The 23,755-nt window shown below is 34.5% G+C and overlaps 1 protein-coding gene across 3 annotated transcripts in view; it reads left to right on the top strand.

The window, feature by feature from the left end:
- Positions 1 to 23,755, top strand: part of Adamts6 (ADAM metallopeptidase with thrombospondin type 1 motif 6) — a 217,360-nt gene that overhangs the window by 68,940 nt on the left and 124,665 nt on the right. For 2 of the 3 annotated variants that reach the window (XR_007214095.1, XM_048368166.1), the window contains exons 8-10: positions 2,553 to 2,654; positions 4,734 to 4,777; positions 9,407 to 9,512. Coding sequence is in view for 2 of the 3 variants with exons in the window: in XM_048368166.1 (XP_048224123.1) it covers positions 2,553 to 2,654; positions 4,734 to 4,777; positions 9,407 to 9,512 (252 nt within the window). In the remaining variant the exon portion in view is untranslated. The remainder of the gene's footprint in view (positions 1 to 2,552; positions 2,655 to 4,733; positions 4,778 to 9,406; positions 9,513 to 23,755) is intronic. The other variant, XM_048368168.1, reaches the window with a different exon arrangement.

Below are 23,755 nucleotides of genomic sequence, written 5' to 3'. Positions count from 1 at the left end.
ATTATTTGAGCTATGCCCTAACTTTTCCTCTTTTAAAATTATTTTATTTTTTTCTTTATTGTCAAAGTGAAGTACAGAGAGGTTACAGTTTCATATGTAAGGTAGTGAGTACATTTCTTGTTCAACTTGTTACCTTCTTCCTCATCCCCCCTCTTCCTTCCCCTCTCCCCTTACCATGAGTTGTATGTACAGTTGGTTTACACCAAATGGTTTTGTAAGTATTGCTTTTGGAGTCGTTTGTCTTTTTATCCTTTGTCTCTTGATTCTGGTATTCCCTTTCCCTTCCCTAGTTCTAATACATGTGTATACAGTATCCGGGGTACTAAGATCAGATACAGTGATAGCAGGAGTAAAACCACAGGAAGGGAATACAAGAGAAAACAAAAAGAAAAAAAAGGGTATAGTTTCACATGGCATGTTGAAAATAATTACAACAATGATGTACTTTTTCTTTTTGCTTTATTTTTTAGGTAGGGTCTTGAGTTTTAGCCTAGGCCAGCCTGGGACTACCATCATCCCATGCAGATACCTCCCGTAAAGCTGGGATCATAGGCATATACCATCATGCCCAACTTGTTTGTGAGATGGGTCTCATAAAATTTTTCCTCAGGCTAGCCTCAAACCATGATTCTTCTAGTCTCAGGCTACTTCCGAGTAGCTAAGCTTCATTCATGAGCCACCATGCCTTGTCCTCATGAATTACTTTTCTTTTTACCCTATCATGTCTTCCATCATTTAGGAACTTCTATTTTTGCAGACTGACCTAAGCTATTTGCATTTGCTTCTTAGCTGCTATGTAGAATCAGTCACTCTTTCTGTAATTATTTTGTGTAAAATAACTATGTACAGATGTCATCATTATAATAGCTAGAAAATATTGATTGCATTATATAATTTTTACATGTGTTTTATTTATTCTGCTTTTCTACATTGCTTTGTAGCTTATCTATGTTTATCTTTTTCAACCTAGATTTCAGCTATGTTACTTATTCATCTTTAGGTGCTTCATGTACAGTAGTATTGTAGGGCTCTGGGCCCTCGTGCGCTTTCTCCCGACCCACGGGGGAAAGGCTGGAGCGTGCCCTAGTGTGAAAAGCGAGGACGTGTGTAGTCGTGAAAAACGCCCACCCAGCCCCCTTACGTTTAAATTAGGACTCAGTCGCCAGGCGCTTCAGGGAACCGTCATGCGAGAATCCGAGGTTTTATTTTTAGGGTGGGGTTTATATAGCAGTAATGGCAGCAGGAAGGGGAGGGATTTGGAGTGGCGAGCTAGACACGGCGATAGGCTGATTATGAGCTGTCCATCACAGTGATATCACGAGACTTCCTCTATGGGCGGTCGTCATGTCCCACAGGACCGCCCCCTGGGTTCCGCTCACCGCCATCTTGGCGCCCATGCAGTCCGAGGCTGGAGGTGGGGCTAGCAGCCACAAGACCCCAGGCCAGGAGAAGGGGTGGGCCTAGGACCGCCTCTTAAAGCTATAAGCAGGTGCCCAACATGTCAGGTAATGGAAGTTCTTTGAAAGTCTGTGTATAAATGAGTATTAAAATGTTACTCTTCAATACTGGTATTAAAGATAATCCATAGTTCATAATTGCTATCTGTATACACAGGATAGAGAAGGACCAATGTGAGTAGAGCTCAAAAGCCATGAAGAAATTAAAGCTCCCCTTTTATGTGGTAGAGAATTCCACAGATATATCAGAATTGGGGAAATGGGAAGAAAATGCATAAATGTATAAAATGTTTTAGCCCATATTATTGAATGGTGTTTTTTTGTCTTTATGAAATAAATGCAATGTGATTAAAGTACTTTTATCATAAATATAATATAACAAATATAGCCAAAATAATAATGAAAAAGACCGTGTGAGCTAGAAGTAAAGGATATCATTTGTCCTGACATTTATTTATTTATTTTTACTTAACTGACCTAAATGAATTATTTTAAAAGGTGTATCATTTTGTACAATCTAAATTGGTTTCATCTCTCTCCATTTTTATTATCTATAAGTAATTGTACAAAGGAGTTGTTTAACAAAGCAGTTTATGGATACAATGTATTTTGAGCCATGTCTCCCCTGTCAATATTTTCCCTGTCCATCCCTTCCTTCCCCAACCCTTTTCTCACTTTTCTTATTTTGTACTTGAATTCTTAACTGCTATCTCCCCCTCTTCTGCTTTTCATTTGTCAACATCTTTCTCCTTGACTCCACCCTACTCCCAGCTTCCTAGTGTTTATTTTGTTGGACTTTGCTATTTAAATATTTTTAAATTTATATGCTTTAAATGGATCTCATCAAAACTTTGGAGCTGCATATTTAGTTCATTCAGTCATGAAAAATGTTCACCATATAATTTGTTTAAATCAGTCATCTGATTTTGTTTTTAGATTAAATGACTATGTCAATATACTCCATGAAAATAATTTCACTTATAAATTTCAGTTGAGATATAGATATACAAATGGATTTATAAACAGGAAGACTGATATACCCTTGCCAAAGATGAAATAAGCATATTCTTCAATATTTCTTGCTTTGCTCCTAAGGTTATTATTTCCCAGTACCAATGTTTTCTTCATTGACCCTGTGCTTTATGTCTTGAAGAGTTTTACTTTGGGGATGGAATACCATCACAAATTTTGGGATAGGTGAGAGGTTTACTTTCTTTTTTAGCAAGTAGGAGTAGGGTAATTGGGAAAGAGGTTGGACAGAAAACTAATGGATTGCAAGTGAATTCTCAGGCAGATTGGTTTCCAGAAAGGCCAAATCTGGGTGTTGAGAATTTAGAAATAAATTCTGTTTAAACATCTGTATCTGCATTACTTGTGAAAAGTCTTTGCTTACATCTTTTCAGAGATTTCTGGAATAAGTTGTGTCTATGTAATGTAATAGGTTAGCACATGACAGTCACAAGATAAATTGGTTGTGACACCCAAAACATACTTTAAGGTACTTTTTCATGAGTATACCAGTACCCTGTATATATTTTGCATTTAAGAGTGTTCCCAAACATGATAATTTTACATTTAAAAATTATAAGAAAAGAAAGAAGTTGAATATATGAATGATCAGGAGAAAAGAAACTTCCTTTCCTTAGATATGAAATGAATAGAATGAAGAATTTGAAATTCTGAAACAACAGAGGTAATCCCTAGGGATTTTAGTATGTTTAGTAGCACCGTTGGTATAACTGGTTATAGTTTTTTTCTTTTTATGTTGATTGATGATTAAGAATACAACTCACTACTAATTCCTGCCCTAGTTATACTAAAATACATTTTTTACAATTTAGAATTCTCTGTATTTTATGAAGCTTTAGGTTTTTTGTTTTGTTTTGTTTTGTTTTTTGCCAGTCCTGGGGCTTGGACTCCGGGCCTGAGCACTGTCCCTGGCTTCTTTTTTTGCTCAAGGCTAGCACTCTGCCACTTGAGCCACAGCGTCACTTCTGGCCATTTTCTGTATATGTGGTGCTGGGGAATCGAACCCAGGGCCTCATGTATATGAGTCAGACACTCTTGCCACTAGGCCATATCCCCAGCCCCTTAGTTTTTTTTTTTTTAAAACATGAAAATATTTTCAGTTCTTACACAAAACACAGAGAAATAAAAAATTTCATTCTGTTAAGTTTTTTTTTATTCTTACTCTAGACATGCTATATCTTGTCTCAAGATTAGGTTGAATGGATATCTAAAAATGTTCAAAATAAATGTTTCACTATTGACTTAGCATTTTAAATGTGAGTTTTAAACTTGCAACATTATTTTATGAATTCAATCATTTGTACTGAGTTACTGTGAAAGACAACATTAGAATAAGTCTTTCACCCCAAGTGCCTGTTGGGCAACACATCTAGACCTTTATTGCATCCCTTGTGAAGTATTTGGTTTTCTTGTTTGGTCATTAGTAGGGTTTGAACTCAGTATCTCCTACTTGCTTGGCAAGTGTTCTTCTGCTTGACCCACAAACCTCCAGCTCTTTTTGCTTTAGTTTAGTTTTCCAATGGAGTCTTATGCTTTTGCCTGAGTTAGCCTTAGACTATGATCATCCTATTTATGCTTCCCATGTAGCTGGCATGAGGTATGTTGCACCATGCCCAGTCCAGGAAGGATCTCACTAACCTTTTGCCTGGGATGACCTTGAATCATAACCCTGCCAATTTTTACTTCTCAAGTAGCTTGGTACACAAGAGAGAGAGCCATCATGCCCAGCCTCACTGATTTGTACTTAATGATGCCTTGCTAATATACAAGTAGGAAGAATATATAATGCCATCTTAATTCCCATTTTTGAATTATACTGTCATGTTTTAAGTGGTGTTAGATGTTAGGGAACTTCAAATAGTGCATACAGTTCAAACATATCAAACACAATGTGTGGCTTTAAGATTATATTCCAGCAGGTTTGAAAGAGATTGTTCATTAAAAGCCACCTGCAGAGAAGCAATTCTAGCTTCAAAATAATATGGTGGATGGCTTTATGAAACTTTCCATTACAAAATTCCACTTTAACCTTGCCTTTTTACTGGCACATATTATGTTGACCTGCAGCCAATCTGCCCCACAGAGAGCTTACAATGCTGGCTCTCCAGCTTGCTGCTCATAATCACGTTGATTGTACTTTGACAGTCAGTGAGTGCTCCAACAAAGAAATATGATAAATGCCTAGAAATCATTTTACAAATATGACCAGATTACACATTTTCTTTCTCTTGTGTTTTTCTTACCCAGGTATGATATCTGCACTTACAAAAACAAGCCTTGTGGAACTTTGGGTAAGTTTATTTTATTTATTTACTAATAAATAACTAAATACAAACAAAGGAAGGATAATTCACATTGTTTTCTTGGCCAAGCGACTTTATTCTTTATTACCTTGGTCATTTGAAGGCCAGTGAAATCAACCTGTATCGTAGGGTACTGAAGAAAAGGAAAAAAATCTGGGAATACTTAAATGAAAGGTACCAAGAAAAAAATAGCATATATATATGTGTTATGTATTCATATATTTTGGTCAGTTGTGGGGCTTGAACTCAGTTTCTGGGCACGGTCCCTGAGCTTCTTTGCTCAAGGCTAGTTCCTTACCACTTGGAGCCTCAGCTCTACTTAGGATTTTTTTTATTTATTTTATTTTTATTTTTGCCAGTCCTCGGGCTTGAACTCAGGGCCTGAGCACTGTCCCTATTTTCTTTTTGCTCAAGGCCAGCGCTCTACCACTTGAGCCACAGCGGTGCTGAGGAATGGAACCCAAGGCAAGGCAAGCACTCTACCATTAGGTCATATTCCCAGGCTCCAGTTAGGATTTTTTAATGTGGTTATTTGGAGATGAGTCTCATGGTCTTTCCTGCCCAGGCTGGCTTTGAACAGCAATTCTTAAGATTACAGGCATGAGCCATAAGTGTCCAGCAAGAACAATATGGTTTTGGTACAATTTTGTGAAAAGAGTATATACCCATGATTTAAGATATTAAGATTTTATTTAGTACCCAAATAAAAATAAAAACAATTATAGCTGGAAGTGGAGAGAAGATCGTATTATCATTCTTATATTCCCCAAATAGCATTTGCTTTTTAGGAAAGCATTTCTGTAGTACTTGAGAATTAAATAGTCATGTCTTGGTAGAGAGCATAGTTCAATATTGGTTGAAAGTTAACCATGTAAAAAATGGGGAGGATGGGAGGTAATGGCTTTCCAGGGGAAGATAACAAGACAATTAGTATTATTTCAAGGAGCAGGAGCTTTTAATTTATGATAAATAAAGACTGTTGTACATGCCAAATGTAATCCAGTGAAAGTAAAATTTCTGGTTTCTCTAACACAAGTCTCTCTCTCTCTCTCTCTACATATATATATATATATATATATATATATGTAAAAGAAATAGCTAGGAAATCATTTCCTATGTACATCCTAATTATTTTAGGAAAATTGAATCAAAGTCAATTTCAGAGACTGTTATTCAACTTCCTGGGCAGTAAAAATCTCTATAAAGAATGGAATTTCTTTGGTCTTTTTTTTTCTTTTTATGATTTTTACCTATCTTTTCGTACTCTCATCTTCGTGAAGATTTATAGCTAAATAAGAAATTTGATTAGCCAGTCCCAAATATTAGCCATGAAGAGGTTTGCTTCTTAAAACATTTAACACAGGTAAATCTCTCTTTGCTGAAAGCACTTACACCAAAATGATTTTCTTTGCACTGTTTTTGGTTAAAAAGATCGGTGGAGAGAACCCTGAACTGATAACTAACTCAGGCTACCCACCCTTTTGCTACAAGAACATTATTAAAATCATTTAAGAAGAAAATATATGTGTTTAGTTATTACTTTTTAATAATTTGATTGTAATCAAGCGATTATTTTTCTAGTAACTTTCGTGGTGAATTTTGTATTGAGTTTTGCATATTCTCTAGCCAGTTGTAATATGGCTAATTAGGTTGAAGGGTGTAAACTGTGGTCATCAAACTGAGGAAATCTAACTGACCCAAATCGTATGCAAACCCCTATTAACACTATCACACATAACAACCTCAACAGTTTCAGTTTTATAGCGAATTTAAAAATGGCAGGAGCTTGTGATTATATATTATCGTTTAAAATGTTCTCACTTTTGTTCAGATTCACATTTATTTTTCAAGTAGTTATTGGTCAAATATTCTTTCTTAAAAAGGCTCTGAGTAGAATGAACAATTTTATGTCAGATAGCTAGAAGTAAATCTGTGCTTCAGGGTATGAGTGAGAATTCTCAAGTGAAAATAGAGCAAGTAGCATATGCTAAAAAGAACAAAAAATCCCCAAAATTTAAAAATTAAAAAGCAAACAAAAAAATCAATAACATCCCACGATAACACGGAAGCCACAAAACAAACAAGCTGCTCCATGTAATAATATAGTTGGGGTAAATACAAGAAATGTTAATAAAAATTATACTTCGTCATTCTCTTTTTAAAAAAGAAATTCTTAAACTACATTGGCTGAAAATACAAATAGTATTCATTATGAGTTTGTTCTTCTCATACGATCGTGGAACCCAGTAACTTAAAGCTACATGATGTGCCACAAGTTTTTTTGGAATCTCACTGTGTATACGCATGTTTGCCTCAATGGAAATTAGAAGTAATCTTTCTTACTGTTGTCATTACTGTTATTTTTGTACCACTCTTTGGGCTTGAACTCAGGGCCTGGGTGCTGTTTGTGAGTTATTTTGCTCAAGGCTAGTAATCTACCACATCAGGCACAGCTCTCCTTCCAGCTTTTTGATGGTTAATTAGAGATAAGAGTATTATGGACAGTTCCTGCTTGTCTGGCTTTCACCCATGATCCTCAGATTTCATCCACTTGAGTAGCTAGGATTATGGTGATGAGCCACCAGCACCTGGTATTATTAAATATTTTTGGTTAGCAACAAAATTCATTTGCCCCAACTGTGTTCTCTTTGTAAATAATTGTTTCAAGTCTCAAGACCTTTAAGTGAAATGGAAGGGCAGGACAGGGGCAATGACTATATATATATGTATATACGTATATGTATATATACGTATATGCATATATACACATGTATATGTACATACGTGTATGTATATACGTATATATGTATATGTATATGTATATGTATTTTTTTTTGCCAGTCCTGGGGCTTGGACTCAAGGCCTGAGCACCTTCCCTGGCTTCTTCCCGCTCAAGGCTAGCACTCTGCCACCTGAGCCACAGCGCCCCTTCTGGCCGTTTTCCATATATGTGGTGCTGGGGAATCGAACCTAGAGCTTCATGTGTAGGAGGCAAGCACTCTTGCCACTAGGCCATATTCCCAGCCCTCAATGACAATATTAATAGCTCCTGAGACAGAAATCAACTCTCTCCCTAACTCTTGCGTATCCCTTATAAAATAGTAGGGAAAGTAAACTATTAGTAGTCCAGCTAACCTCTACTCTATCACAATGTTTCAATAGTTAATATATTAGATATTTTTATTGGATAATAACAATGGCACTGATTTTGTATACCTATAATACTATCTACTCAGGAGGCTAAAATCTAGAGGACAGCAGTTTGAGGCCAGCTCAGGAAGATAAATTCACAAGAGTCTTATCTCCAAATAATCAGCCAAAAAAAAAAAAATCAAGGCTGAAAAAAAAATCAAGGCTGGAGGTGTAGCTCAAGTGGAAAAGTACCATCTAAGTGATCCAAGCAAGTATGAGTGCAAACCCCAATACCAATGTAAAGGAAGAAAAGAAGGACAGAGAAAGAAAGAAAAAAAAGCAAAAAGAAAATATGGAGAAATGCAACTGGTAGAGCTCTCTGTCACTTATAAAAATACAGATTTAATAGCATTTGCTGTTCTCAATTAATGTGATTGTACCTAGCATGGAATGTTGCTTCTTGTACTCAGTAAATATTCATTGAGTTGAATCGAAATAATTTTGGCAAGAAGGTAATTCTTCATCTTTGAGTGACAATGAACATAGAATTACTAACATAAAAATGTTTTTCCTCGAACATCTTCTAAGTAATGTATCATCTTTGTGTGTTGTCTGATTTAGCCCGTTTCATTATAATGACATTATTTTCCTTTGGCACAAAAATTATTTTTTCTAAGCACCAGTATAAAGTTCTGTACTAATTCACGAAGCATGATATTCTCTTAGAGGTAAATTTTAAGGCTTTTGCATACTAAAATTCCCAAGTGGAGAATACCTCAAATAACAAAACCTTTCACTAAAATCGGTGAATTAACACCATGGTTTTTGATTTATTGAAGGGCATGGAAGAGAGAAAAACTACACTGAGATTGTGAATGACTTTCTTCCCATTAAAATACTAAAAGAAATCATTGCATTAGCATCAAGTTCAATTTCAGAAGATTAAAAAAACGCAGAAGCCTCCGATCTTTCACAATTCTTTTTTTTTTTTGAATCATTCATTTTGTTTTGATAAAAATGTCATTAAAAACATTTGGGATTCCTCCTCTTTTTTTTGATAACTAAAAAGTTGCTTGTATATTTTTATGAACCCACTAAATTTAAACAGATCTCTTTAGAAAAATAATGTGAATATATTTTGCTTTCTACAGCCTAAAGAATGTTAAAATAGAAATGCTTTCTTAAATTCCCTCTTCTGGCTCAAGTTACTAGGTGGTCCCAAGTTACCAGAAGTAAAATTTATAAATCTAACCCCTAGTCTAGACATTTTCCAGTACTGACTGCAGTTCAAAAAATATTAATGTCTAGCCTGCAAAGTGAAATTCCCCCCAGTGATTTTGCAAATGACTAGAAAGTTAACCTTTTGCCAACTGCTCCTTCTGTGCATGGAGGTTATTAAAAAGAATCCAGGCATTTATAAAGTATGGGCTTTTAAAGACTGAAACACCTTGGCTTGACCCTTTGTGTCTCTTTCTGTTTATTCAGGCTTGGCCTCTGTGGCTGGAATGTGTGAGCCTGAAAGGAGTTGCAGCATTAATGAAGACATTGGCTTGGGTTCAGCTTTTACCATTGCACATGAGATTGGTCACAAGTGAGTGAATTTAAGAAAATCAAAATAAATTTTAGAACTCTAGTCTTTGAGCCTCTTGTAACTACTGTTTGGAAAGCCTGTGCTCAACTATATTTTATAGGGATTTTTTTTTTTTTGTTGGATTTCAGTAGATACTGTTATCTTTTGGGGTATTGAGATCAATGGTCCAAAGAGCTAGAGACTTGTTACATAACTTTTGTGATTCAGTTACTGGTATCCTCAGTGGTGAATGCACCAGACTTACATATTATTTTTTATATATGAAACACTTTCATTTTAGCTCCCTCCCGAATTCCCAGTTCTTCATAAAGTCCAATGGTTTAAACTTTGTTTTCTTCAACTGACAATACATATACATTTTTGACACCACTACCATAAAATATCCTTTTTGTTTCTTTCTTCATGCAATACACTTTTTCCAGAAATAAAAGTGGGGCAGTCATTGTGATGTAACTTGTACATTCAGACATACTTGCATGTCATTGAAAAAAAGCAAAACTTGTTGTATGTGTAATGAGATATCACCCTCAGGTCTTCAAAGCACGTGAAATTTTAAACATTTGTTTTAAATAAATTCATGCCAGTGGAAAAACTATCATATGGCTTTCCCCCAATCTTCAAATGGCAACAAAACTCTTCATTTATTTCAAACAACAGGAAAAAGTTAATGTAAAAGTCTATTCACAATGGGGGTGGGGCAGGGGCAAGAAGTTTTGACAATATTTTCCTCTACTTTAAAAAAGTGGGGCTTATAAGACTAACATGACTGGTCATTAATTAGTCATATTTAAATGTGAGTCTAGTACCTTGACAGGTCAAAAAAGAAATAAAAGGTCCTCTGGTTTACTATCAAATGCAGGTGTTTTTATGTTTTGTTTAAAGAAAATTCTTTTACTCTAAAATAGAAACCATTAACCTTTAGCAAAGACTAATAGATCTGCTAAGAAGAAAAAAGGAAAAACCCTTTAAAGGATAGCCAAGCATTTTTACATAAAACAGCAGTATATATAAAGGTATTTCTGATATTTGTAGAATCTAAGGTTTATCATCTTTTTGTGAAAAAAAAAACCAATGAGAGAAAACAAGAATGATTTTTTTTTGCTTCAGAAGTAGTTCCCTAGCTTATTTCTCTCCCTACCTTCCTCCCTCCCTCCGCCCTCCCTTCCCTCTCTCCCTCTCTCCTCCTTCTCTTCTCTCCTCCCTTCCTCTTTCTCCCTTCCCTGCCTCCCCTCTCTCTCCAACCTTTGTTGTGATCTTATCTTTAAAATAATATAAATTTTGAATTGATACAGGTATAAATTCAAGCAACTGGTGAATTTCAATTCTGACTCAATTTAGACACACAAAAGTCACTATTAAAGCTTGCAGTACACTTTTAATGTTGTCTTAAACATAATTTTCTGTCTTCCATCACAATAATCATCAGGACAATAAGCAAAACCAGACATCTCATCATTAAGTCACACATCTGGCTCAAGCCAGGTGTGCTGGCTTGTACTGTAATCCTATCTACTTGGGAGGTAGAGTTCAGGAGGCTTGTGGTAGAAGACCAGCCTAGGCAGAAGATCCACAAGACCCTCATTTCTTCCACTGAAAAACTGAGTGTAAGGAAGTATAAGCAGGAGGACTGCAGTCCAGGACTGCCCAGCATACATGCAAGACCCTATTTAACAAAGCCATGAGAGTCAAAGGGGCTGGGGCATCGCTGAAAAAACAGAGCACCTGCCTGACAAGTACAAGGCCCTGATGAAAAGAAAAGAAAAATCTGGCTCATTAATGACCCTCATATGCAATGTAGTAGGTTCTGTTAAATTCAATTATATTGAGAGTTTCAGACACATACCACATAGTGGGAAAATAATGTGTATATGAATGCTCTATTATTTCATGTAGTTACAAGTGGGTGTTCACATACACATTTTAAGTTTTACTATTTTTTATACTTAAACAAGTTGTTAGGGCTTATCTTTATATCATTTAAGAATTTAACTGGACTTTTTCTTTTCCTTTTCTTTCTTTCTTTCTTTCTTTTTTTTTTCAGTCCTGGCACTTAAACTCAGGGCCTGAGCACTGTCTCTGACTTCTTTTTGCTCAATGCTAGCACTCTACCACTTGAGCCACAGTGCCCCTTCTGGCTTTTTTTAATATATGTGGTGCTGATAAATCGAACCCAGGGCTTCATGTATACGAGGCAAGCTCTCTACCACTAGGCCATATTTTCAGCCCCTAACTGGGCCTTTCTTAGGTCTTTAAGTTTAGTGTTTTTCTCTATCCACCTATGAGCTCTCTGGGTCTCCCATCTTTTTCTGCCTCCTCTCCTTTATCTTTATCAATTTCTCTCTTTAAAATATTTTTATTATTAAGTAATTGTACAAATATATCACAATTCTATAAGTCCAGTTATGAGTATAGTGCATCTTGATCAGTGTCAGCTGTTCTATCATTAAGATTTTTTTTTAATCTATTTGTTTGGCCTTAAGAATGATTCCTTTGAATTCTTCCTAAGATGAGTGATTTCTATCTTATGTAGAACAATTGTAAAAATGTAGACTATACCTCTCATTTTATTTGCCTTGGAGTAATTAAGTTTTCCAATTAATTCTTATTTGAGAGTGAATGGAGAGAAATATATCTAAAATAATCCTGTAGATTGAGAGACAGAAGAATATTTTCATTCAAAAATGTAATTTGACAGGAAAAAGTTATTTTTCTTCATGTCCCATTGATTTCTATGTTGCCATCCTCTACCCTTCTTTCCCTAGGTATCAGAGCAGAATATATTTAGCATACTATATTCATTAATATACCAAATTACTACGTTATTAGAGAAGATCTGTTTTATGGCTGAAAATAACTCTGCTTGCTCTTAAGATCTTAAAGTTATGCTTTCAGCACTTCAGCATGTTAACTCGTGCTGAGAACTGGGAATGAAATTGTCTGGAATATGTCTTATAACCAATGTATACACTAACAGTGATATTATATCCATTTCAAGTAGGTATAGGGTAATTTTTCTTTATTTAGGCATTAGTGGCTGGTTATTTTTTTCCACCCCTTTCAAAAGTCTAGAAATTAGTTTCCTTGTCAAATAAAAAATTGGAGTATATTATATTTAAATATGTCTAGCTTCAAAGTTGGTTATAAGCCAATGGCACTTAGTGAAATCTTATAGGAAAGAATGTTCCTTGAAAGATTGTTGAATTAATTGTATAATTGTCATGGGTTTGAGAAACTGAAAATAATGTGTCAAAGAAGGATGGCAAGAATTCAGCCACACATCTAATGTATTCAGACTAATGTACAACATAAAAAACCCAGGCTCTGTTAGCTCACACCTGTAATCCTAACTATTCAGGAGGCCTAGATCTAAGGACAGAGGTTTGAAGCCAGCCTGGGGAAGAGAAGTTCGTTAAGACTCTTCTGCTGTGGCTCAAATGGTACAGTGCTAGTCTTCAGCAAAAAGGCTCAGGGACAGAGCCCAGGTCCTGAATTAATGCCCAGGACCTTCCCTTAAAAAAAAAAAAATCCAGCACTGGGGCTTGAATTCAGGACGTCATGCTTGCTGGACAAATATTACACGACTTGAGCCAATTCCTGCTCCAAAATTCATTTCTTAAGGATGCGTATTGAAGTTTGTGGAACTGAAGTCACAGGATATCTAAGATTTGCTTCCAAAAGAAAAGGAAAAAAGAGAGAAAGCACAAGTCTCAACATCTCAGATTTTATAATGTTGATAATGTTTGTCACTTATCCTACTTTCTCTGCTATTGGATAAGTTTAATATTTTTCCACACACAAAAAAAGAATAGGCCCTAAGATGATATATTTTAAAGATATAAGTAAATTAATTGTGATTAAGTGGATTTTAACTCTAATTTTTGGGAGATTTTGTAAAAATATTCCAAGTTAGATCGAAAGGTATTGGAAAGGATTGGTTTTGCCTTTAGGAATAAGTAGCAATATTTGTCTTATGAATAGGGATGTATTTTCTTTCTTGCTTTCTTGCTTTATTTTTTAATGCTATAGGGAGGCTTGAACACATGCTTATATTTGGAAGTGGGCACTCAACGGCTGTAACGGTGTCTCCGATTCACCTTTTTCTTAATGGATCGGAGTCCATGGAGTCTCAAGAAACACCTAGGCTGGCTTTGAACTCTGACCTTCAGAGCTCAGCCTCCTTGGTAGCTAGGAATATACTGTCTATAGAATTTTCGTTAAGAGGTGCCAGGGCTTTCACGTGGAGCCACACACTTGTCAGGCAAGTGGCCGGACTGAGCCATTCTCCAGTCCAGGAGATGAGTATTTTTAAAAAGACTAATATGGCAAGGCTTTGGAAAGATAATAAAGTTATCTTTTATATAACCTTCCCTTCTTCTGCAAGTACCAAAGTGTCTTTAAATGCTTAATCAGGGTACTTTCATAATAAAAGGTTAATAATAAACATACACTTAGTTATTTGATTTGTGTAGCTTTGCTGTCAAAATACTATTCTTATAATTTGATGATTTGGATGAAAATGCATTACTCTATAATCAATTCCATAAATCAAGATTTTAACATTTTTATTATTTGATAAAAATTCAACTTTTTCTTTTTCAAGAAATCTCTTTTTTCCTCTGTCCATTGTTCTGGTTTCAGACAACTATAGATCACACTTGTCTTTTATCTGTTTTTTTTTGAAGGGGAGTTATATACTAGGTCTATATGGTTTATATAGATTTAGTTATATAGTAGTTTCTGTGTATAGCTTCTTTTCCTCAGTGTAGTATTTTTAAGAGTCATCAATGTTCTTTGAGTATTACCTGATACTTTTCTCTGAATAGTATTATTTCATCTATCACTTTGGGAGTTTTCTTCTAGTTTGAGGCTGTTAAGAATTGGTGTAATGTCTGTAGACATTCATTTCTCTTAAGTGGTATTGCTGGTACTATTATTAGTTTAATTGTATGATAAACAGTCTTTATAAGTTAGTATAGCATTTGACTTTCCCATCAGCAGATTATGACAGTTCTAATTACTTTGAATCTTTACTGATTTCTGTTACGGCTATAGGCTTTTTGTTTAACTATTGTTACGTTTAGTGATCTCTAGTGAGCATCTATTTTCTGACAATGACATTAGTGCTAATGGGCAGATTCGTGTGTATCTGTCATTCATAACTTCTGTGAATCCCTCCCCCATGTTTTAACTTAGTTATATTCTGTGATTGAAAATATATATTATCATATATACATAGTCTTGACTATTTTCTCCTTGTCTACTGCTTCTCATCATTTTTAATGGTGAATCATGAAAAGCAAAAAAATTAAAATTTCACGAACTCTAAAGGTTTGGATTGAAGCTTATCATTTTTCTCAAATGAATACATAGTTTTCTCAGCAAAATTTGCTAAAAATATTTGGTTCTGTTCTTTAAATGCTTTTGTCTCATTTTGGTATGAAAATTAAGTTAATCTAATAAAATAAATTAAGAATTGTTCTGTTTTTCCTTGAGGAATTAGTACATTTAAGATTGGTGTTATTTGTTCTTTAGCTGATAGGTAAAGCAAAGCCATCTAAACTGTGAGATTTTGTATGGGAAGGAAGGTTTTTAATTAATATTTTAATTTCTTTACCAGATATTACAGAACATTTTCTAAATCTTCTGAGACTTCTTGGTAATTATATCATTCTATATATTACTTTATTTCCGTTGACTTGTCAAATTTGTCAGCACACAATTATTCGTAATCTGCTCTTAATATCTTTGTTAATGTCATTATCTTTGATAATGATATGTCTCCATTCTTTCTTTTTCTTATACTGAGGTTGGAATCCAGGGTGGTGTGTTCTCATTTAGCTTGTTTGCTTAGCTGACATTTTGAGCGACACTTCGTCTATCTTTTTGCCTGTTATTTTAGAGATGGAATTTCAAGGACTTTTCTTCTTGGGCTGGCTTCAAATCTCCCTTTTCCAGATCTCAGTTCCCAAGTTGTTTTGATCATAGATATGAAGCACCAGTGCACAACTCTCCTATTCATTCTTGATATTTGTGATTTGTTTTCTCTTTCTTCTTGGTCAATCTAGCTATAACATAATTAATGTGTTGTTTGCCACCCCCTTTTTTGTTTCTATAAGCAGCATTTGGTTTCATTGATCTTTTTTTCCGGTTGTTTATTTTCTATTTCTTTGAGCTACTCTGTTTTATCTTCCTTATACTTACTTTGATTTAGTTTGTTCTTTTTTACCTATTCAAAGTGGAAGCTTAAATCGTTGATTTCAGATTTCCCTTCTTTAATAAGGAAAATATAGACTAATTTTCTCAGAAGCCTGTCACTATCCTACATACACTTTATGTTAAATTTTAATTTTTCTTCAGTTAAAATTTTGTTTGCAATTTCTTCTGTTGTGATCAGATAATATACTTTTTTTTATTAAGTATATTTATAACAGCTAATCTATGTCCACGATCAAGTAACTCTATACTATTTTATGAATAAAATAGACATTTTATAACAACATATTCCAATTTCTCATTTTTGTCCTTTTTGGTATTCTTGTCTTTTGTTTCATTTGCCTATTTACTGTAATAACCAATACATTTTAAGCTGTTACTTAAGAATCTATCTTTCTGTTTTTGTTTGTTTGTTGTATCATTCCTGGGGCTTGAACTCAAGGCCTAGGTTTTTCTCCTGAGCTCTTTTGCTCAAGGCTGGTGCTCTACACTTGTGCCACAATTCTACTTCTAGTTTTCTAGTGTTTAATTGGAGATAAGAGTGTTACAGACTTTCCTGCCTGGGCTGGCTTTGAACCATAATGGTCAGATCTCAGCTTCCTGATTGTCTGTGGTACTGGAAGTCCCTGGTGCCAGGAAGAAGTTATCTTTTATATCAACTCAACATAAGAGGAAAGCCTTTATTTTCATTCTAGTATTCCTTTACTGTCATTTTTAAAAGTTACTTGAGTTTCTAGTCTACATAATTTTATTTTTTCTGATGGATTTAAAAAAAAAACACCACATTTCTTAGAGCTGGGCTCAATGTGGTAGAGCATTAGCCTTGAGTGAAAGCGCTCAGGGACAGTGTCTAGGCCCTGAGTTCAAGCCCATGACCGACCAAAAAACCCTACAACTATTTCTTATAGTGCATGGCCTTTCACAATCCATTCTGTCAGTGTAGGTTTGATGAACAGATTCATCATTTCTCTTTTACTTTTGAAGGCTAGTTCTAGGGGATACATAATTTATAGAATTTCTTATGAGAAGTAGCTGTAATTCTCATTTTGTTCTTCTATAACTAAGACAGAAGAAGCATCTTTCTTTGGCACCTTGAAAGATTTTTCTTTTATTTCCTTCAGTTTACTTAAGAAACATATGTCTAGCTGTGTAGATTTTTGGACATTTGTTCCATTGTTTGTTCTCTTAAATCCATCTATGGTTTGATATCTGTCATTATTTATTTATTTATGCTCTTTCTTCTAATATTCCAATTCCATGTAAGTTGCGTCTTTGCCTAGTGTCTTAGAGTTCATAGATGTGTGTGTGTGAGAGAGAGAGAGTATGTGCACACGTGTGTGTGTGTGTGTACACATTTTATAGTCTTTTTATCTCTATGTCCTTCAGTTGAGAATTTTGATTCACACAACCACCTCATTGATTCTTCTTGTGGGGTGTCTTGTGTCCAGATACTCTTAGTGTATCTTTAGTAGATAGTTTTACATGGTTTTTGGCATCTTTAGAGTTTAATGAAAGGAATAATATGTAAAATAATAGTAGAAGAAATACAGATATATTAAAGTGATTTCATTGGGTTTTGGAAACCTAACTTTTAACTCAGAACTGCTTATAGAAATGGGAACATTGTTTTGTATATATACATGGAGTCTTATTACTAGAGTCGGCTAGAAACCACCCTCATTAAATATCTTCCTACATAAGTTCTGTATTTTGAGTTCACTTGTTTAAGTAAATTAAATATAAAGCATAAAAGGAAAATTAAACCCCAACCCCTGTTTTAAAAAACACATGAGCAAATTGTAATAATTATCTTATTGGGTAACTACTAAATTTAAAAATATTTACCAGATGTGGACACAGAAGGCTTTGAGTATATACTTTAAATTCCATCTTTGCTCTATTATAACAAGTGATTTATAGCCAAGATCAGTTATGAATAAGAACAGGTCCACCCATGACAAAGAACTCTAATGAAAGATGTCTCTTTATTCCCTTGTACCTTTCTACCTCAATTAGAATGCTTAATATTGACATCCTGTAGTTACAATTTAGACTACAAATATCTCATCATTTAAAAAGTCTTCCTAATTTTTTTATCATAGTAAAAAATTTGAAGAACTTAATGTTCACATCTACTGATTTTTTCCCCTTTAGTGACTGTTTAAAAGTACATGCTCTTTGTACTAGTGATTGTAAAATAAAGTTTTTGACAGTTTCAAGCACCATTACCATCAAAAGAAAACTATGCTGTTGATGTATTAGTGAGACCACTGTCTTCGGTTTTAAAATTAAGCTTGCTTAACATGTGAAAACTAGGTATTTTAAGATTTCTAATTGTACAGATATTTTGCTTGACTTGAAAACATCTGTTAAGATTTTATGAAGGTTCTAAAGACTAAATGCATATTAAGTGTATACTCCGTAGGTTATATTTATTCTTTTCATTCTTATAAATCTCCCCAAAACATCTAATAAAAATTATATCCGCAAGTTAATAGCAAATTATTTCTTTGTATTACTTCCACAATGTTAATTGGCCAGAAAATGTATTAGAAAGGACACAAAATACAATAAAAAATTAGCTAACTTACATATCTTAAATATGTACGTATATGATAAAACTGACATTATACTGGCAGGTTTATCACATACATTCAACCATATATATAGTAAATATGACTTTAAAGGAAAAATGCCATTTGCAAGAAAATGATCTAATTTATAGATAAAGTATTTGAGAAAAGCATGTATGTCAATAGATTGGTAGATAGACTTTCTTTGAGTTATAGAAGCTGAATTCAATTATTTTTATTACACAGGTTATCTCAGTCTAGATAGTTTCTGCTTTAACACTGAAAGATGATACCCTTTATTTTGGTCAAACTCTCTCTCCCTTTTTGATGTATCATATGATATTTTACATTTTTGTTATATTAATCATCTTCAAGGGAAGTATGTGTGTGTGTGTGTGTGTGTGTGTGTGTGAGAGAGAGAGAGAGAGAGGATATATCTCAAATTCTGCATCTCATAGTTTGCAGCTAATCAACAGGAGTCTGTTACTCACACACAACTTTTTTTTTTTTTGCCAGTTGTGGGACTTGAACTCAGGGCCTGGGCACTGTCCCTGGCTTCTTTTTGTTCAAGACTAACAAGCTACCATTTGAGCCACAGCACCACTTCTGGCTTTTTCTGCTCATGTGCTGCTGAGGAATCGAACCCAGGGCTTCTTCATTAATGCAAGGCCAGCCCTCTCCGCTAAGCCATATTCCCAGCCCACAACTTTTTTTTTTGACACTAACAATTTATTGTTCATGCCAGGCACCAGTGGGCTCATGCCTGTAATCCTAGTTACACAGGAGGTTGGGATCTGAGGATCTTGACTGGAAGCCAGCCCAGGCTGGAGAGTCTGTGAGACTCTTATTTTCAATTAGCTACCAAAAGCCAGAAATTGAACTGTGCATCAAGTGGTAGATGGTGCCTTCTCCTTGAGCAGAAAAGCCAAGGTTAGTGCACAGGCCCTGAGTTCAACACTCCCCCCACTTAAAAAAAAAAGGAAAGCAAAACCACCAAATGAAAATAATTTATTGTTCACTTAATATCCATTTTGTAGTGACAGATGCCAGCGTGATTTACAATTCCTGACTGTCATGAATAATTTTGCAGTAAGCATTCTTTATATTCCTTCTGAGAATATTTCTGAGATCTGTGCTCAGGAATAAGGATTGCGAGGTCATAACGTATCTTCTTGTTTAATGTGACTGAGTACTGCTTTGAATTGCTCTCTAGGCAGATGATTTGACCACAATACAACTGTCCCTCTACACCGATGTCAACACTTAATCCTAGCTAGCACTTTAACTTTAGCTCATGGAATAGTTTTGAAGGGACATCTTGTTTCGTTTTCTCTGATCACCTAATAAGTTTGACTTCTTTTGCCAAATTGTCTGCTGGCAGTTTTCTCAGGAGGAAACCTATTTTTAAAAGAGAAATGTATGTATACTTTATCCTGATCAGCCTGGGCGATGGATCTTTTCAAGGCAACTTCAGGAATAGTTCATGTAAATGTCCATTTCACTTTGCATCATCCATGAACAGTGGCAGATCATTCTAGGGATTTCCCATAATTGAAACACACGCTACATGATTATACATTCTCTTAGATGACTGAAACCTGAATTTCAATGCACTTTTATTGCTATTATAAAGATGATGTACAGAGAAGTTACAGTACTATAAGTCAGATAAAGAATAAATTTCCCTAGTTTTTCCCCCATCCCCACCCACAAGTTATGTAGTTCATTTTCAATAATGTCTAGTGAGTATCATTGCTGCATTTGTTTATCCTTTGTCCCTCCGTTTTTGTGCCCCCCTCTTTCCCTCCCAAAGAGAGCTAAATGAAAAAACAAGACAAAAGGAAAAGAAAACAAAAGCAGCAACAAAGAAAAGAACCATTTGGGCCCTGAATTCTTAAAACAACTATCTGCATCTGACACCTAAACTGTAAAGATATGGTACTCAGTTCCCCAAATTCATTCCTTTAAAAATCTTTTTTTTTTTTTTTGGCCAGTCCTGGGCCTTGGACTCAGGGCCTGAGCACTGTCCCTGGCTTCTTCCCGCTCAAGGCTAGCACTCTGCCACTTGAGCCACAGCGCCACTTCTGGCCATTTTCTGTATATGTGGTGCTGGGGAATCGAACCTAGGGCCTCGTGTATCCGAGGCAGGCACTCTTGCCACTAGGCTATATCCCCAGCCTTAAAAATCTTTTTGATTGTATGTTTCTGAAGGAATTATTTTTAAAAACCTAAATTCTATTATATATATATTTTTTTCAGTAAATTTCTATTTTTTCTTTTATCTCTAAGTCAGGATACAATTTCTAAAGTATTGCAAATATTTGTATTTAAAAATAAAAAGGCATAGTTCCTTTTAAAATACTATCATTTTAGATACCATAATGACTAGGTAACTATCATTACACATGAAAAAATACGTAAAACAAGCTATAACAATGATCCCGGAAGGAAACAATGCGGTCAAGAATCCAATGTATATCCTACGAAACAAAGAAGCGTGTGGGGAGGGGAGGGTGAGTAAGATTACTGAAGACACTGAAACCAGTCACGTTGATCGAGACATATTGCGTTCATACACTGCTTGGTTAAATGGCAACTCCTTTGTACAACTGCTTAGAGATACTAAAAGCAAATAAATAAATTTAAAAATTCACACACACACACACACGTTTCTTGTAGCCAGACTTTTACATAATTGTACACAGTGGAAGGGCTCAAAAATCTCAACAAAGAATCACTTGACCTACGTGTTTAAGGCCAGCCTGGGCATCATAATGAAACCTGTTCTTTTTTTTCCCAATTACATCATTGTTTTCTTCTTTTAACGCAATATGCTGATGCCCTTCAAGAATTTTAACATATATTTTAATATATCCTACTATATTCAATGCGTAGTTTAGCCTAATCAATAGATTCTAATATATTCAATTATTTTTAAGTTACACATACCTAAAATAAAACATATATAAATTCAAATTACATTCAAATTTTCTTATGATGATCAGGTATTTTTTCTTTTCATTGAATGTTCATAACACTACAATAATTACTGGTGATTGCTCAAAAGAACATGCACTACATAATTTATAAATAATTAAGTATAAAAACAAAGTTTTTATTAAAAGGTATACATTAATTAGATGTAATTTCCAATTACTGAACTTATGTCAGTATTGCTAGATTTTAAATTATTGCATCCACTTTTATATTTTATATATTGTTTCATATTTTATATATGTCTTTTTTTCTAGAGATATAAATGTTGAGAAAACTTGGTTACATACACAAATAGTGATAGAAAGTATTTTTATGGAATTATCACTTAGTTCTATAAACTTTTAAATTATTTTTCCAAACAGAATAGTAGTGATCAATCACCAAAAATACTTTGCCAATCTGTTAGCTATTAATTTGAGAAGTTCTTTCAAACTCGATGACAGTGAATTATGGACACAGCACAGTCCCTAAATGACTGAAGTCATTTTCTTTCCTAACATTGACACTAGATGTTTTCAGTTTGCTCTTTTCTTGGCACCATGTTTTCATACTCCAAAGTAATGCACTGTTCTCAAATTACGGTTATGAAAGATATGCCTTTTTTGTTAGATGAGAGAAATAGAATTTTGAAAGTAGAAGCTTGAGTATAAAGATAAAGGTTAACAATGAATGGGTAAATATGATCAAGGTACATTATTGTACCTTGAATTGCAAAGTATTGCAAAGAAACTCAATTGGACAACTAATAGATGCTAATAAATAAAAAGCAGAAGCTTGAGGTCTATTAGAAAGCACATATAAAGAAGGATCTTCAAATTGATTCTCTTAAAATCTTGCTGCTACCTGTCTTTGCATAACATAGGGATATTTATAAGAATGTTGTTAAAATGAAATATTCTTCAAATATCATCACTTGAAAACAATTGCAATAGTATTAATAAAACAGCATCAGTTTTTGAGAGAAATAAGGCCTTCCGATTTTTCTTGAAATGTACATTGACACTATTAAGCTCACGATGTAAATCTGTAGTTGATTGTTTTGACAGATATGTCAGAGTCAACTTATGTGAGACTTCCTTTACAGATGATTCAAAGAGGTGAACTCCAGTGGGCTGATGTCAAATGACAACACTAAATATTAGTATTCTTGGGAGGTGATTTGATATTTTACTTCAGGGCTATGAATGCTCTTATGAATGTCTTCTATGTGTTAATTTTATTTCTGCCACCTAATTACTAGCTCCTCCATTTTCTCCTGTATATGTGGACATATTATATGTCTTTTTAGTTCTCTTTCATAATATACTCATGAAGGCTTTCCCAATCATGTCCCAAATCTAGCCTTGCTTGTTAATCCAGTGCCAATATCATATGTCCCTACATTGTCACATGGGCAAATATGAATATTTACTTTCATTACCTATTTTAGGTATTTGTTCTCCACTACCTTTCCAGATTTCATATAACAGTTACCTTGATCTGTTTTATAGTCCAGTTACCTTGAATACATGTCAAGGTACATTGCTAGACTATTAAAATGAAAACATGTTTTTTTTAAAGTAATATTCAACTGAATCTTCTGGCCACTCATGAAAAAGATTACAGAATATTTAATATACAGTGAGCACATGCATCTCAGAGTTCTTTTAATTATGGAAATGTGTTTTGAGATTATACAAAGCACTAAGAATGGCTATAGTAAATAGGAAAGAAAGAAAAGGGAAGCTTTGAAAGCAAAGCAAAACCACAACCCTTAAATTTGTCAAGTTTTTCAAAGGGTGTTTTGGATACAGACACAGACATAAATTATGTAGGCATTTATTTTTCTTCTATTAATGTTAAGATAAAGGATTATTGTGTTTGGCCTACATTTTAGAATTCATTGAATCATAGACTTTTGTTGGATTCCTTTTTGGTTTGAAACAGTGAGACAGAATGAACAGATTATTTAATGGTGGGTTCTACTAACAGTTTCAACACTTACTGTATAATATTAATAATAATAATTTTTTGTTGGTCATGTGCCTTGAATTCAGAAGGCCTGGGTACTGTCCCTGAGCTATTCTTGCTCAAGGCTAGCCCTCTACCACTTGAGCCACAGTGCCATTTTCATTTTTCTGGTGGTTAATTGGAGATAAGAGTCTCATGGGAACTTCTCTACTGGGGCTGGCTTTGAACAGCTATCCTCAGACCTCAGCCTCCTAAGTAGTTAGGATTACAGGTGAGCCATTGGCACCCTGCTTATTGTCTAATTATTAATATTTCATTTGTCTTCTAAATCTATTTTCTCAACTATGAAGTGAGAGTTTGTAATATATTATCTTTTCTGCTCAATGTAAGATAAACTGAGATAACATGGGGTATATGTGATGTAATAAATGTGAAGAGAATCAGATATGTAGCATTGAATTTTTTGCAATTATTATGACAATTTTAAAGTTCTTTAGAGGGTTTGGTCTG

Source organism: Perognathus longimembris, chromosome 19 (assembly GCF_023159225.1).
Source record: "Perognathus longimembris pacificus isolate PPM17 chromosome 19, ASM2315922v1, whole genome shotgun sequence".
Lineage (NCBI taxonomy): Eukaryota > Metazoa > Chordata > Mammalia > Rodentia > Heteromyidae > Perognathus > Perognathus longimembris.
The sequence above is the reverse complement of the archived record's forward strand: the minus strand, read 5'-3'. Positions and strand labels throughout refer to the sequence as shown.